Source organism: Gavialis gangeticus, unplaced genomic scaffold (assembly GCF_001723915.1).
Source record: "Gavialis gangeticus isolate Ggan-Ray unplaced genomic scaffold, GavGan_comp1, whole genome shotgun sequence".
Lineage (NCBI taxonomy): Eukaryota > Metazoa > Chordata > Crocodylia > Gavialidae > Gavialis > Gavialis gangeticus.
The window spans coordinates 42575659-42590905 of NW_017728992.1; the positions used below are offsets into that span (position 1 = coordinate 42575659).

Consider the following 15247-nt stretch of genomic DNA (forward strand, 5'->3'; position numbering starts at 1 on the left):
ATCTCATCCAGTGCACTAAATGCCCGGATGGAAAATATGTAGGAGAAACCAAACAACAATAGATAAATTTAGCTTAATAAGTACTAGAAGCTTCATCTTCACACACAGCTTTACATATAATACCTTAACAGTTAGGCACATCTATGCCATTCTTAGCTAATACATATGAAAAAATAATGCCGGCATGTTTATGAAAGAGGAATCTCACTCTAAAGAAGATATGTACTCTGCATGGTATGCCCAAATGAGAATGATGTTCATCATGAAACAAGCTCTATTTAGTTACACTGATGCAAAAGTATTGACTTATCTTATAGGCCTAAATTAGGCACCGTATAGTTGGAACAATGTTCTCCAGTGTTATTACATGGTCTTGAAGCATCTCAGATTACCTACTAAAAAAGTATATTAGTTATAGACCAGAGGCCACTTCCCCAGTGAGGCTATACCTGTGTAATGGTCTATTCTTTTCTCTAGCAATAAAAACAAGGAAAATCAATAGACTTTACTGCCTTATTGGAGCTTTTTCTAACATAGGTGCAGTTCTAAAACTCAGATTCAAAATTTCAACCCAATTCTGATATGCCCTTTCCCTGGGAATATAAACTTTGTCTGCAATAAATGAATATGACTTCTTGCAGCAGGTGTTACTCACCTTAAGGGCATAAGATTTTGATCCTTTAGGAGCTGTGAACTGCTATCACATGAGTGTCAGAATATCAGCGTACAGAGGAAAAAATATTCTTCCCACTTAAGTTTCAAATGTGTACCTCTGAAATGAGGTAAAGGGCCCAATTACACCCTCTCAGATTTAACACCCATGTGATTCCATTGGTGTGGGGGAAGAAGCACAGACCAACTGAGCATCTGATCAGGGCTTGGTTTCACTCCCAGGTCTATGGCCCTGGGCAACATCACATCAGCTCTCTGTACCTGTATCCCACCCTTTGCCCTTCCTGTTTAAACCTTCCAAGTGAGGCCTGTCTCGAATAAGAAGTTTTATATAAACCCAGCACACTCTCATGTGGGTTGGCTAGGTCTCAGTGAAGTTATTTATAATTTATGCTGCTCTCAGTTATACAGATTCAACTTCTTTGAAGGAGGTGGTAAAATTGGTCCCAAAGTCTAAGCAAACTGCGGTTTGTTTTTTTTAAATCTGGTTCTTGCAGGAAGACTGCCCAGCCATTTCTCTACTAATCCCCATGAAAGTCAGATTTTCCAAGAGCCTGCTGACAGACCTGAGATGAAACAGCATGACCACTGTTTATACTTCACAGCCATACTCTGTGATGTGGCTTACACAGAAACATTTTAGCTGCACTATTACATCTCCCACCTACTTCATTTTATTGCTTCCCAGCTTGGATCTCCATTTAACAATGTTTGGGAATTTGCATTGCTACATTGGAAAACAAAAAAAAAGGAAAGCAAATGACAAACACGTATTACATAAGAAACACAATTGCTTGTAAAACATTTCCTTTTAAAAACTACTGTACAACTAACTTATTTTAATTATGTGCAATTGAAAATATATAAAAAGCCTTATCAACTAAATGATTTTTTTACAAGCCCCTCCCCCACCTTTAAAAAAAATGCATGTGGACTGGCACTGAATAATCTTTACTGAGTCATACACCAATTCTCATGTTTCACTCTACTTATACAAAAAGCATTTGGGATTGTAATCTACTTTGTTGCAAGAGAGAGAGACAGAAAAAGAGAGAGATCATACCATATACTTTTACAGTATAACCAGCTAAGTAGACGTCTTTAATCTCATAACATGATAAAAATCATTACAAATTACAGTCCCTTTGATAAATGATTATGGTGACGCATGCAGTCATCCTCAGTGCTGCTACCATCAAACCACTCATGATTTTCTCTGTACCCTAACAAAGACGTCTCATGTTTCACCTTTTCAGGATTGCCTTTGGACTATCAAATGGCTGCCCAGTGCCAAGTATTCTGTAGTAACTGGTCAATGTTGCAGTGCATTGCTCTCTCTCAGTCCCATCACCATCACACCACCACTGCCTTCCTAGCCCCTAAATAAACGCACAAGAGTATTCTGGGAGCAGCCCCTTTTCAGCCGCAGGAAATCACGGTGAAGCGCTTGGAAATGCAAGACATGTTGTGGAGCACGATACCGAGGAGAAAGACCAAGACGCATGCCACCAAGATGACAGTGCAAACCCCCGACCAGGTGGAGCTTTTCACAACACCCCTCCTGTCGTGCTCCTCTTCTCCAACTTCCTGTGGGATTCCACCTTGCAGAGGCTGCTGCTCAGCTGGGATTGTCACCACAGTGACAGACTTCTGCTGGTTACCTGGCAGGAGGCGGCAGCCAATGTCTCCGGGCAGCAGTGCTCTCTCCTTGGAGATGGGCAAGGGCAACATGTAGCATCCATTGCTAGGAAGTTTGATAAAGACAGGAGTGTGCTCTGAAGCATGAGGAATTGCAATCACAGCAATGACTTCTGGGTCATCAGGCAGCTGGGAAACAGAATAGCCTGGTGGCAACTTAGTGATACCTCGGCACCAAGGGCATTTCAGGTCTTTCTGGCTGGTCCTCATCTGCTGAAGGCAAACAGAGCAGCAGGTATGTTTACAGTCCAGTAACTTGGGCCTCCGTCGCGGGCTGTAGTAATTGAAACAAATCTGACATTCCAGTAGAGAGTCCTGGGACAGTGTCTCCATTGTAGCCCTTATGGGGAAACACTTAATATCTTAGAGAGCCTTGCTGTATTGTCCAAAATCTGAAGTCTGGTGTAGTTTCTCTCTTCCCACTGCTGCGTCTGCGTACCTCACCAGTGAAGGGCAATGGCTAGGAATCACCATGTAGGTAAGCATCGGACTTGTCTTTCAGTATCTGAGAGAAACAGAAGATTCAAATGAACAGGGTTATTTGGGAAGACAAGACACAAAACTAAGACAAAAATAAAATCCCCTGATTTTATAGTAACATCATACTGAAAGGGACCTGTTCCCTGCAAGCACAAGCAATCATGTAACAGAAGTTGAGTACAAAACAGATGACAAAAACAGCCCCTCCTGAATGCTTTGACCTACAAACAACCCACTAACACCCTATAATATACTAGGGCAGTGCGGGCCAACTTTTTTGTCAGATATGCCAAAAATTAAGGCTCATGCCCTCCCTGAGTACCACTCCAATCCCTTTCCTCTGTCCCCTCTGCTGCTCTGCCTTCTCCTTCTTGACCTGTGCCCCCAGTCTGATCTGCAGCTCTTTCTGCTCCCTGATCTATCTGCAGCATGTCACACAAAAACTGCCCATGCCGCTAGTGCCACGTGTGCCATAGACTGGCCATCCCTGCACTAGTATCACATTATACCTTCAATCGAATCTGCATGTCCTACAATAATGAAGAAATAGACTAGATGATGAAGGTCAGGTCTTTAGGACAGGCTCTTTTGGACCTCAATTTCTGCAATCCCCAGAGCCACAGGTCTGTACTTGATGTTACTTATACCTGATAAAAATTGAAGCTAGCATCTGAAAAGGTGGTCTCAAAGCCCATCTTACGATTTACATATACATATTTTAATAATTTCTCAAGGCCTGTCAGCCCTTAAAAACCCTTTATTTTCATTTAATCCTTTAAAGCCTCAAGACTTTTTAGCTAACTTCTAAGTCTGCACAAGGTAAAAAATGCAAGTGCTTACACAGGCACCTCAGTTACACTTGTAAAATATGAGCAGAATGAGTGAACAAGTAACTAGGCATATTTGTGCACAGCAAAAAGGAAATGCATGCTTTTATGCAAAAGAATTTCTGTCTGGCCACAAGAACAGCTTGGGGGAATAGTTGGGATGTCTTCATTTGAAAATTCAGCCCATGGCCATCAACAAAAATGGAAGGTTTCATAAGGTCTGCAGAAAGACATTGGCTAAGCATGCACCTAATTAATATATTAAATAATCTGTTATTAATCCCATTCTCCAACATTCATAATCACACTGGTCTGTCTATTAACTTTTTTGGATGGCTTTTTTTCTTTTTTTTTTTACTTACTCTTGCCAGGCTTCATGTATTTTCTTTGCTGTTACATCGGAAGTTTTGCCTCGTTTTACACAATTTGGTGGAGAATGGAGGCCGCAACACATTTTTATGTGTTTTTGTCTTCTTCTATTTCAGTTTATTTAAAAACAATACTCTATTCAACATGCTACATACCTGTTACAAGTTTCAACTTTATGGAAATGGAAGATGGAAACCTGGGATTTGTGGGGCTGGATTAGGCTACAGGACTAAATGGACAAGCAGCCAAAACTAGATCCTCAGAGGAGGAGTGGGCCAGTCCTCCTATTGTCGCTGGTACAGCTTAAGGAAGATTTGTACCAAAAGCAGATATGGTTCATACCGCCTTATCAACTACTCATGAATTACCTTGGCCACTGGGCACAGCCACAGGCAAATCCAGTGGCATGGTCTCACTCCCACTTCCACAGTATAGCTCAGCAGGTCCAGATGCTTGGGTCCCCTGCAGAGTCTGGACCATGTGACAGGAGTATCAGCCAAAGATCTTTTTAAGTTCCCAAAGCAGGTAAGATTCCCCCACACCTTGGCACCCCTGCCTTCCCCTCCATGCTCAATGGCACCTTCCCTGCCAGTCCCCCATCCTTCCTCTCTACTTACACCTCTGAGACCAGGAAGGGAAGACCTTCCTGCTAGCACTGCTACCCCTGGCTGACCCAGGAGCAGTGGGAACCACTCCTACCCCCGTCCAAATAAGGCTGTGGGGAGCAACTGCACAGGAAGCAGGGCTCAGCCAGTGGCAGCAGCAACAGCAACAAGTGCGATTCCTCTCCTTGCCAGGCCATGCTGTGTGTTCCCCACCAGCCTGGGACCAGTCACAGGGAGGGGGAACCTACACACTGCCACCGCCACAGTCCCTGACTCCTCATGCAGCCACTCCCGCACAACCCAGGCTAGAGTGCGGCAGAAGCAGCTCAGACAGTGGTAGCAGCAGTGGAGTGCCCCCTTCCTGCACACACAGGTATAAAAAGAGAGGGAGAGGGGGACATGGGGGAAAGGTGCCACAGAGCACAGAGGGGAAGGAAGGCATTGCTGAGAGCTGGGGGAACATGAAAAGAATTCTTAACCAGTTTGGGGACTTAAAAAATTCCCAGCTGCTGCTCCCACAGCATGGTCCGCCACCCCCAGGCAGAGGTGGGAAGGGAGCAGGGGAGTGCAGTCAACCCTGCAGTGCCAGGCGCTGTGCACATGCCCCCTTTTTTAAAAGCCTGTATCCACTTATGGTCACAATAGAAACCTTTCTACTGATACGAATGTTTGATCAGTCTGTGAAGTATCTCCTGCAATGACAAACACAATCACACCCAATAAGGCAAAGCCCACACCACACCAGAGAAAGCGTAAGAAGGTATTTTACCTAATGAAGAAAGAATGACCCATAGGGTTCTGTGGGGGCGGACGGCATCAAGGTAACACTGTCCATGGTTATACCCCTTGTCCTAGAGCAGTGGTCTCCAACCTTTTTAAGTAGGAGATAACCTCTGGCATTTACAAGCAACCCAAGATTTACTGTGTACTGCCACCCCCCACCCAAGCAGGTACGTTTGTGGAGAGAAAAAGATTATTTGGGGGCATGCCTCCCCAGCAGTGAGTCCCATCCGGCCAGGGCCCCACTCAGCTTACCCCTGTTCCTGCCTCTGTGGCACTGTCCCTCACTGTGGGGACCTAGATCTAGCCCCTGCCCCTTCCCCCACAGACTGACCGGATAGGCTGGGGTGCCCGCATGCCCCCCACCCCAGTCTTGGATAGACTCCAAGAGGCTCCAAGATCTACTGCAAGAGGCTCTGAGATCTACTGGTGGATCAAGATCCACTGGTTGGTGACCACTGTCCTAGAGCATGGCTTGATCAGCTCCACTGGCTAGTGAATAAAGGAAAAAGCGGTATTTCACCTACAGTATCCATAAACTGAAAGTCTCCCTTATACAGCCTGCACAAGAGCAGGAAACAGTAAAGTAGAGGAGTCTTACCTGCTTTTTCTGCCACCCCCACACCTATGTAAGGGCCAAGTACAACCTGGTCAGTCATAGGGAATATTGGTACACCAAGTGAAAACATTCCAACTGATAGAAACAAATTTGAATGAATTGCTTTGGGTAAATCTTAACATTGTACTGGAATCTAGAAGAATGGGGAATATTGTCTCAGTATGGTATAGGAGATAGCTATTCATCATTGCTTGACAAGAAAAATTAAAGACACAGTACAGGTCATAGAAAGATATGTATTAAACATACTTGAACACTGCATCTATAAAAATATGTTAGATGCCTAGAAACCCCTGGATAAGAAATTCAAAAAGGAAAAGAGAAGACGTATGGGCAGATGGGACCAAAGGAGGGGCAAACTGAGGTATTGTGGGTCAGAATGCAAGGCGGTCGGGGGGAAAGGGACTTGGTAGTGGGGGTCTACTAGAGGCCGCCACATCAGGAAGAGGAGTTGGGCTTGGAATTCTCCAGACAGCTCTCAGAGGCCATATGGTCAAGGGACATGGTTGTCATGGGTGACCTAAATTACCCTGACATCTGCTGGGAGGAGCAGTCAGCTAGATCCAACTGTTCATGCAGGTTCTTAACATGCATACAGGACCTTCACCTAATGCAGGAAGTATACGGTCCCACTAGGGGAAATACCTTACTGGATTTGGTGCTAGCTACAGGGGATGACTTGGTGGGGGATCTACTGACACAAGGTAACCTAGGGGACAGTGACCATCACTTGATCGAATTCAACATATAGAGGCATATAGGCTGTGCAAGCAGGGGGTAGCTACCAAGGCAGAGTAAACCTACTTGGCCCGCACTTGAAGGAAAGCAGTCAGAAAAGCCAAAGCAGAAATGGCATTTATGCTGGCAACCCAAAAAATTAAAGACAACTAAAAGTCCTTCTTCAGGTATATGGGGAGTAAAAAGAAGGTGCAGGGTAGCATAGGACCCCTACAAGATAAACTAGGGCAATTAGTGACAGATAGGGGGGGCAAGGCTGAGCTCTTCAATGAGTTTTTTGCCTCTGTAATCCTGAACATGAATCAGGACAAATCTCCCAGCTGGGTCACAGACAGGCACAAAAAGGAAACCATCCCACCAACTGTTAGCACTGACTTAGTGAAGGAACACTTGGAGGGGCTGGATGTGTTTACATCAGCAGGCCCAGGTGATCTTCATCCAAGGGTGATGAAGGAATTGGCCAGTGTCATAGCGGAGCCACTGGCACGGCTGTTTGAGTACTCCAGAGGACTGGAAAAGAGCCGATGTGGTCCCTATTTTCAAGAAGTGAAGGAAGTAGGATCCAGGTAACTACAGTCCAGTTAGTCTCACCTCTATCCTCAGGAAAACCTTTGAAAAAATTATTAAGGATCACATTTGTGGGAGTCCAGCAGGAAAAACAATGCTGAAGGGCAACCAGCACAGATTCATAGCATGTAGATCTTGCCCAACTAACCTTGTTTCTGTTTATGACCAGGTCACAAAATGTTTAGATGCAGAAATCAAGGTAGGTGTCATCTACTTGGATTTTAAGAAAGCCTTCGATATGGTATCTCATCCTATTCTCACAGATAAACTGAGCAGCTGTGACACAGATGATTACACAGTCAGGTGAGTGGCACATTGGCTTAGGGGTTGCACACAGAGAATGGTGGTGGATGGGTTGGTATTGACCTAGAAAGATGTGGGCAGTGGAGTCCAACAGGCCTTGGTCCTTGGACCTGTGCTGTTAAATATCTTCATCAGTGACTTGGATGAGGACGTGGAAAGCACTCTGTCCACATTCACTCATGATACCAAATTATGTGGTAAAGTTAACATGCTAAAGGGTAGGGAATGAATCCAGGTGGATCTGGACAGGTTGGAAAAATGGTCAGAACAAAATAGAATGCAGTTCAACAAGGTGCTGCATCTAGGGAGAAGGAATCACCAGCATGCTTACAGGTTAGGGGAGGACCTTCTCAGCAGCACACTAGCAGAAAAGGATCTTGGAGTCATTGTTAACACCAAGATGAACATGAGTCGTCAATGTGATGAAGCGATCAGTAAAGCTTTATCATGTATTAGCAGGTGCATAATGAACAGGTCCAGGGAAGTGACAGTTCCCCTCTATGTGGCATTGGTCAGGCCATAGTTGGAGTACTGCATCCAGTTTTGGGTGAGGGATATGGACAACCTTGACAGGGTTCAGAGGAGGGCCACTCATATGGTTAGGGACCTGCAGGCAAAGCCCTATGAAGAGAGATTGAGGGCCCTGGATCTCTTCAGCCTCCACAAGAGAAGGCTGAGAGGCAATCCTAAGGCTGACTACAAATTCATCAGCAGGGGGCAACAAGGAATAGGAGATGCTCTGTTTACCAGGGCAAGCCTTGGAGCAACTAGGAACAATGGCCACAAACTGACAGAGAGCAGATGTAGCTTGGACATCAAGAAGAACTTCTTCACCATAAGGGTTGCCAGAATCTGGAATGGGCTTCCAAGGGAAGTGGTGCTCTCCCCTACCTTAAGGGTCTTTAAGAGGAGGCTAGACATGCACCTGGCTGGGGTTGTCTGACCTCAGCACTCTTTCCTGTCTATGCAGGGGGTCGGACTCAATGATCTACTGAGGTCCCTTCCAACCCAAACATCTATGAATCTATATCCACAGCTAGTATAAATCACTGTATCTCCATTGAGGATCTAAGGACATTTATACACATGCTCCAGGAGGTTGGTGGGAGCGCTTTAATTAGCGTTGTCTACAGTTAAAGCTCCCAAAGTGTCATGTATATCAGCATCCCCTCATTGTAAAATGGTGGTCAGGGTGCTTTAACTAAAGCTGATCAAATAAGCTTTAGTTAAAGCGCCCCCACCTCCATTTTTCAGTGTGAGGACACTGATACATGTGACACTGAAGCCTGCTGGAGCCCAGTAATTACCATGCTCCAGCAGACTCACTTAATCAAGTCTGCTCTGCCGCGCTGTAATTACAGTAGGTTGGAGCAGCCTTGATGTACGTGTAAAGGCACCCTCTCTCACCAATATTTTAAATCATTGCATTAATTGGTGAAGTTCCATTAAACATCTCTGACCTTCTTTGGCTCCCTTACACCATCATATCTCCTTATCTAGGACCCTGTATGGTTATCAGACATTTGCATAGGCTTCTATCAAATGTTTTCTAATTGACACTTCATTTCTAAGGCTACAAACAAACTTCACATTTGTCACAGGATAAACCATTTCCTACCAGGGTAAAGTGCAATCAGATGGTCATGTCCACTGTCCCAGGAAAAATCCTAAAAAGGTTCACAGAATAAGAAGTATTAACAGTTTATTCTGAAACACTGCAAAGTGCATCTGAATGGTTATCCCAGGATTTCATCATTGACTCAATGGCATTCAGCCTCTCACTAAACCCTGGTTAGAAGTGCAATGTGTGTATACAACAACCCAGGATATTTCTGTTTGGGGACAAACACAGGGACAACTTGTCCAGGGACATGTACAACATCTATTCCTAGCTTCAGCAGAATATGAGTAATTGTGAAGATGGAAATAAATAGGTTATTTAGAAGTTAATTAAAAAAAACCTCGCCTTCATACAGACAAAATATTAGGAAAATTTCATCCCATAAAGGTCAAATTTGGAAAAATTATGAAGCAATTAGTATGCTAGAATGAAAGCACTTGTAAAACCATAATAATTCTAGGCTTCCTCACACAGACCAATGAAAGACATGGAGGTGATTTGTTTGCAGAAGATTTTCTACTAATGATTTCAATTTATTTGTACTATAGATGGAGGTGAACCTTGGAAGTAGTCACTTGCGAGTGAGTCTCTAAGTGGCATCTTATTTATAGTCATATCCATTGTTATGCATAGAGGATTGTATTTATAGTACTGCACCACAGGAGAATTCAGAACAGACACTAGTATGCACTGCTTCCTTTTCCCCCAAAAAATCTCAAAATGGGATCAAAGATGTGGTTTGACAGGCCAGTGCTGTTAGCAGCCAGCAACCAATTAGGCTAATTCCAAATGTATATTTCTTTGACATATATCTACGAGTAGGTTAAACACTAGCCACCTGTCATGTAACCCCTCACCTTTCTGACAGTAGATTTTGTGACACTGGCAGGCAGGCAGTTTGAAGATGCAACATCTATTATGATGGCAGCAACACAAATTACTTCTATTTCAAAACATACTAAGAGCCCTCAAATGCTTGCCCATTCTGCCACAGCTAGGTTTAAAAAATTAAACCACCTGCAGGCAAAACTCAACTGACCACGAGCTTTCTGGCTCATTTTAATGTGTGTTGCTGGGAAGAAGAGAGATCCCATAGATTTTCCAATATTTCTGTACCACTGCGGTTTAATGAACATGTCAAGAGTTAACGTTCCAACAGATATCTTCTTTACCATCAATGTGACCTCCTTAGAGGGTGTGATCACCACCTAAAAAGCAGGTAAAAGGTGCCGAGCTATCTCAGCTAAACAGCTGGTCCAAAGGTGAGACAAGCTGGATTCTTCCTACAGGAGAGGTTTGGCACAGCAATAAAACTAGCCAGATCTCATACAAGGGCATAGCTGACTGCAGCATCAGTCAGGAACATTGTTTTATCATTTCTTGCTCTGATTATCCAGTGACAGCCAAGGGAGAAAAAAACGTTGACAGAGAAGAGCCAGAAAAAGACTGTCAGGGGTATCTTTAGGACATTCTGGAGAGAGAGAGAGAGAGAGAGAGCGTAAGGGGGGTGGAGAGCATGACAATGAGATCAGACATACAGACAGAAGCAACTGGAATTATGATTAATAACCCTGCTTGGCACAGATCTGACAGCAGTTGAAGGCTCTTCAGGGCTGAGATATAACTAGTAATATTAATAAAAACTAACAGGGTATGAAAATCCACAAGCACCAAAACACAAGTGTCAGAAAGGTGCAGCAGCAAAGGGAGTGAGAAGAGACAGATCTGCAAAAGCAGCATCAGGAAGCGTCTCTCCCTCCTACCCACCCTCTTGCCACTTGCAACAGGTCTACATGAGTTTGCAGGGCTGTATTTAGTGAATTAGACAAGAGATCCAGGAGAGAAGCCAGAGAAAGATACCAGCAGATGAGAACTACAGCGGAGCACACATAGCAGATGAATCCTGCAGTGGAAGATCAAGGTAAAATAGAAAAATGGATGACTGAGAATGTGACAGAATGTTCCCTGAGGATCCGGGCTGCTATCCGGATTAGGCAACAGCTTTTAAGATTTGAGAAAGGATGCATGATTAGAGAGCAATGGCAGAGGCAGAGCTCTCAGAAAAGCAAAGCAGATACTACAATGAATAATTTCAGTTTGCCAGCCCCAATAACTGCTCAGCAGATACCTTGTCAGAGACCCAGGCTGGTCTCCAGGTTTTCACTCCTTGGGTCAAGTGGGAGGTAAGAAGCAAGAGGGGATGGCATTCCTTGCTCTTGTCCAATCCCTAACTCCTTGCGGAGGTGCAGGATTCTACTGCACGCAGGGACTCAAAACATAAAATACACATAAACTGGTATAAGACATCAGAAACCAGTTCAAACCTGTAACACAACAGAATTTCAGTGCACATAAACTGCCTTCAAAATGGCAGGAAACAGCTGGATGGATGTAGTATCAGACTTAATTGATTTAGGTTAAATCGGTTTATTTAACTTCTGTCCCAGATCCCCTCCAGATTCAAGTTAGCTACAGTCCCCCAGCATCCCAGGATGCTTTGCACCTTCCCTGCAAAATCTCTCCTGCAGGATAGGTGGGCTAGCCTTTGCCAAAGCTGCCTGCTTCAGCTGAGCAGGGAGGTGTGCTCTAGCGCCTCCTGGCTTCTGGCCTGGGTCACTGCAGGCAAGTGGTTGCATTTCTGAAATCAAAAGTGAATGTCTGTTCACTTGCTAATTGGTTCAATCTATGCAGCTGAGACTAACCTGCAATGTTTCAATTGATTCAGCCTCAGGCTTTTTGACTGTCTGTACTTAGCCAAGAAAGCTCACATTTAGATGATACTTGTGGCAGTTGGTACAGCACATCTCGGGTGTATATAGAAGTTACTTTTTTGCCATTTAAAGCACTTTATTGTCATGACTTAACAGAAATGCACAGCTTTACAGCACTTTAAGAGTGGGTAAGGTGCTTTAAATTAACCCTTGTTAAATAAGGTATTAAATTTGAAGTTAGCAACCTACAGTGCTTTAAGTAACTCCTGTACCCTGGTCAAATTTCTGACCAGTGGAGAAGCCGCAGGAAGCTGTGGAGCACCCCCTGCCTCCTACCCTGGAAAATGCAGGGAAGCTCAGAGGCCCCCTCCCACCAAACACTGCACTTCTGTCATGTTTAAGAGCACTGTAACTTTATAGTACAAACAAAGCCCAATTAAACTATAATAACTCTGCCTATAGACCAGCCCTTATCTTTGTCTCCAAGTGATTTCTGCTCATAAACTATTGGCAAATCTATCCCTTAGAGCAGTGGTTCTCAAACATTGCCATGAGGTCCTTTTAAGGTTGTTGCCCAATATTAACACTGTTAGGTGTACAAATACCTATGCATGATTCACAAGATAGACTACAATAAGTCAAAATGTTTTTGACACTATGAATTCCTATTTGACATCTCTGAGTTTATCTGAGTTCCCTGAAGCAGCAAAATTGCTCTATTATTTTTCTGTAGTCAAAAAACGAGTGAAAGGTAAAAGCTGGCTTTTGCCAAAGTGTGCCTTAAGTCTATAAAAAGGTTGAGAACCACTACCTCTGTTTCCCCCTCATATGCAAGAGCTCATGTAGGAACTAGCCAGTCTCACAGCCCCTCACAGCAGCAATAGGAGGCAAGACCAGCAAAAAAAAGGGCAAAGTCAAGATGAGTAGACCCAGCAAATTCCAACCACTAGTGTTAGGCCCTAAAGCAATGCCAGGAAAGTAGCAGCGGGCCAGACCCAGAATTGGGAGTAATGGACACAACAGTGACTTATAAGGGTAACTGAATCCAAAATCTGAGGCCAAAATCTGATAACTTTCCACCATTGGACCTTGTGGGCAGGGAGAATGGGGAGTGGAACCATAGCTGAAATATAACCACAACATACCAGCTTTGATGTTTACATCAAAAGAACAGATGTGCACAGATTGCAAATGTTTCTATTTTGCCTCAGTAACCCTTTCCCGTCCCTCCTTTTATCTTCAAACCTAAACAAGTTCACTCAAAACATTTACATGTCCAAATTCTAAGAACTCATTTCAGTCAGTCATCACTCAGATATGCAGCATTATGTTCCAACAACAAATAGCCCTACACATCTATTATGGGACTCTTCACCCAAACACTGACATGATTATTCCTACAGAATCAAAACAGTGCAACTAAATCTGATGGAAAATTTTCCCAACAGGATGTTTTCACCCCATTGGGAAATGCCGATCCAAACAAAAAAAAATTCTATGGGAATGTGCCCGTTTCAACTCAATTCTGATGGAAACCAGGAAGGTTTCTTGACACCTTGCCTGCTCTGCTCCTGTGCAGCCCTACTCATGGGAGGACGGGGAGCCAATAGCTTGGAAGACCTGGTTCTCAACTGCTGGGCAGCCCAGACTTCGAGGGCTTCCATGCTTACTGCAGCAGCTGTTGGGCCGCCCTGAAGCCAGATCTCCCAGGGCTCTTGAGCCTCATGCCACCTTGTGCCCCAAACTGCCCTCTTATAGTCAGGCCCAAGCCCCACCATCCAACCCTGTGCCTCTTCCCATCAACAGCCCGAGCATTTTCCTCTCTGCAGGACAGAGACTGCCACCAGGTATATCTTCCTAGATCAGAAAACTACCTTCACAAGAAGTTCCAAGGTTTCAACCTGATTCAGAATAAAATGGCCTCAAACACCTGGAATTTCCCATGGGGATGGAGAGTCTATTTTACAGCAGACTCCAAGTGCAACCTTACACTATTACCATTGCCTATGTTTTATCATTGCCTCTTTATTAAGTCCAGCTCACTGGAGAAGAAGAAAAAAATCAATGGTTTCCCCTATAAAATAAGGAGTGGTGTTTCTTGTTATTTTCAATAAGAATGATGTGAAGAAGAAGACTTTACTCCACTAAACATACATGTGAAATAACTTTAGTTAAAGACTTCAGCTGTGAGTGAATGACTGGCAAGACCTATTTGGAAGTTATTTTTTCATTTAAGGTGAAGAGTATATAAGTGGCAGTGGAGCAAACTATCCTGCAAGTCTGTACAATGGAAGTTTTACCCAAGTAAGGAAAGCAGGATTTGACCACGAAGGTTTATTGTGTGCCCTCAATTACCGCTTCCCATTCCAGTTCAATATCTTAATTAAAGAACCTTTCATTAACCTCACCGATGCAGGATTCTGCGGCACTGAAAGAGAACAAGCAAGCAGAGAGAGAAGTAAAGAGCAAACTCACACTTTAAAGTAGGTGCTTTGTGATGCCGTATCCATTTAAGCAGAGTTTACCCTCCCAGTAGAGCTCTGTGCTTCACCTCATGTTGACAAAGTCTCAATTGACAGTAGAAGAAAAGCTTAATTAAAGAGTACCCCTCCCTGAGAATTTGGGATTTTACTTACAAGTTCCAGCTTTCACTCTCCCCACACCAAAAAAAATCCCAAAAGAAAATCTAATTTAATCCAAAAAGAAAATCTAATTTAAAGTACATCCCCAATACACACACTTCTTGCTAATATAGGTCAGTGGGTGATTGAGCTGGAATCCGTACGAATTAGTGTATTAAGACAGCCAGTCTATTACAGAAGAGAATTCTACAGCTCTCCAAGGTCATTGAGTGATTTATAATAAAACTAGGTCAAACTCTACCTGCAAATGGGTCCAAACAGTGGAGCGGGGAAGGGATTGACATCAATGCAATTCACACAGCACCTATCACCCTGCAGTTGAAAATTCAGTTTCACGCTTACCTAAGGAAACAATGCCCTTCAAATGAGAGTTTTAATTGTTGCAACTCTGCTCTGCTTTCCTGTCTCACAGAACGAAACCGTTAAACTTGCTCTCACACACACACAAAGCATGATTTCCTGAGGAAGTGATTCAGGAGCAGCAGAACTAAACAGTTTGGCTCATGCTGTTCCGCTGCTGAATTTGTTTGCTTCAAGTGGTAGGTGAAATAAAGCAACAATGAAATACATTTATTTTCCATTCACCTTGTACTCACATTAGACAGGATCATGATA

The 15247-nt window shown here is 43.8% G+C and overlaps 1 protein-coding gene across 3 annotated transcripts; it reads right to left on the reverse strand.

Annotated features, from left to right (window-relative positions):
* Positions 1-1153: 1153 nt before the first annotated feature.
* On the reverse strand, positions 1154-15033 carry RNF152 (ring finger protein 152). 3 transcript variants are annotated; one of them, XM_019521626.1, is made up of 2 exons: positions 14975-15033; positions 1154-2875 (listed from the first exon to the last, which is right to left on the reverse strand). In XM_019521626.1, the coding sequence occupies exon 2, from the start codon at positions 2701-2703 to the stop codon at positions 2092-2094; it is 612 nt and encodes a 203-aa protein (XP_019377171.1). In that variant the 5' UTR covers positions 2704-2875; positions 14975-15033; the 3' UTR covers positions 1154-2091. The 3 variants fall into 3 exon arrangements, with proteins under 3 accessions (XP_019377171.1, XP_019377157.1, XP_019377164.1); XM_019521612.1 differs by lacking the exon at positions 14975-15033 and adding an exon at positions 14874-14968; XM_019521619.1 differs by lacking the exon at positions 14975-15033 and adding an exon at positions 4415-4522.
* Positions 15034-15247: the final 214 nt, after the last annotated feature.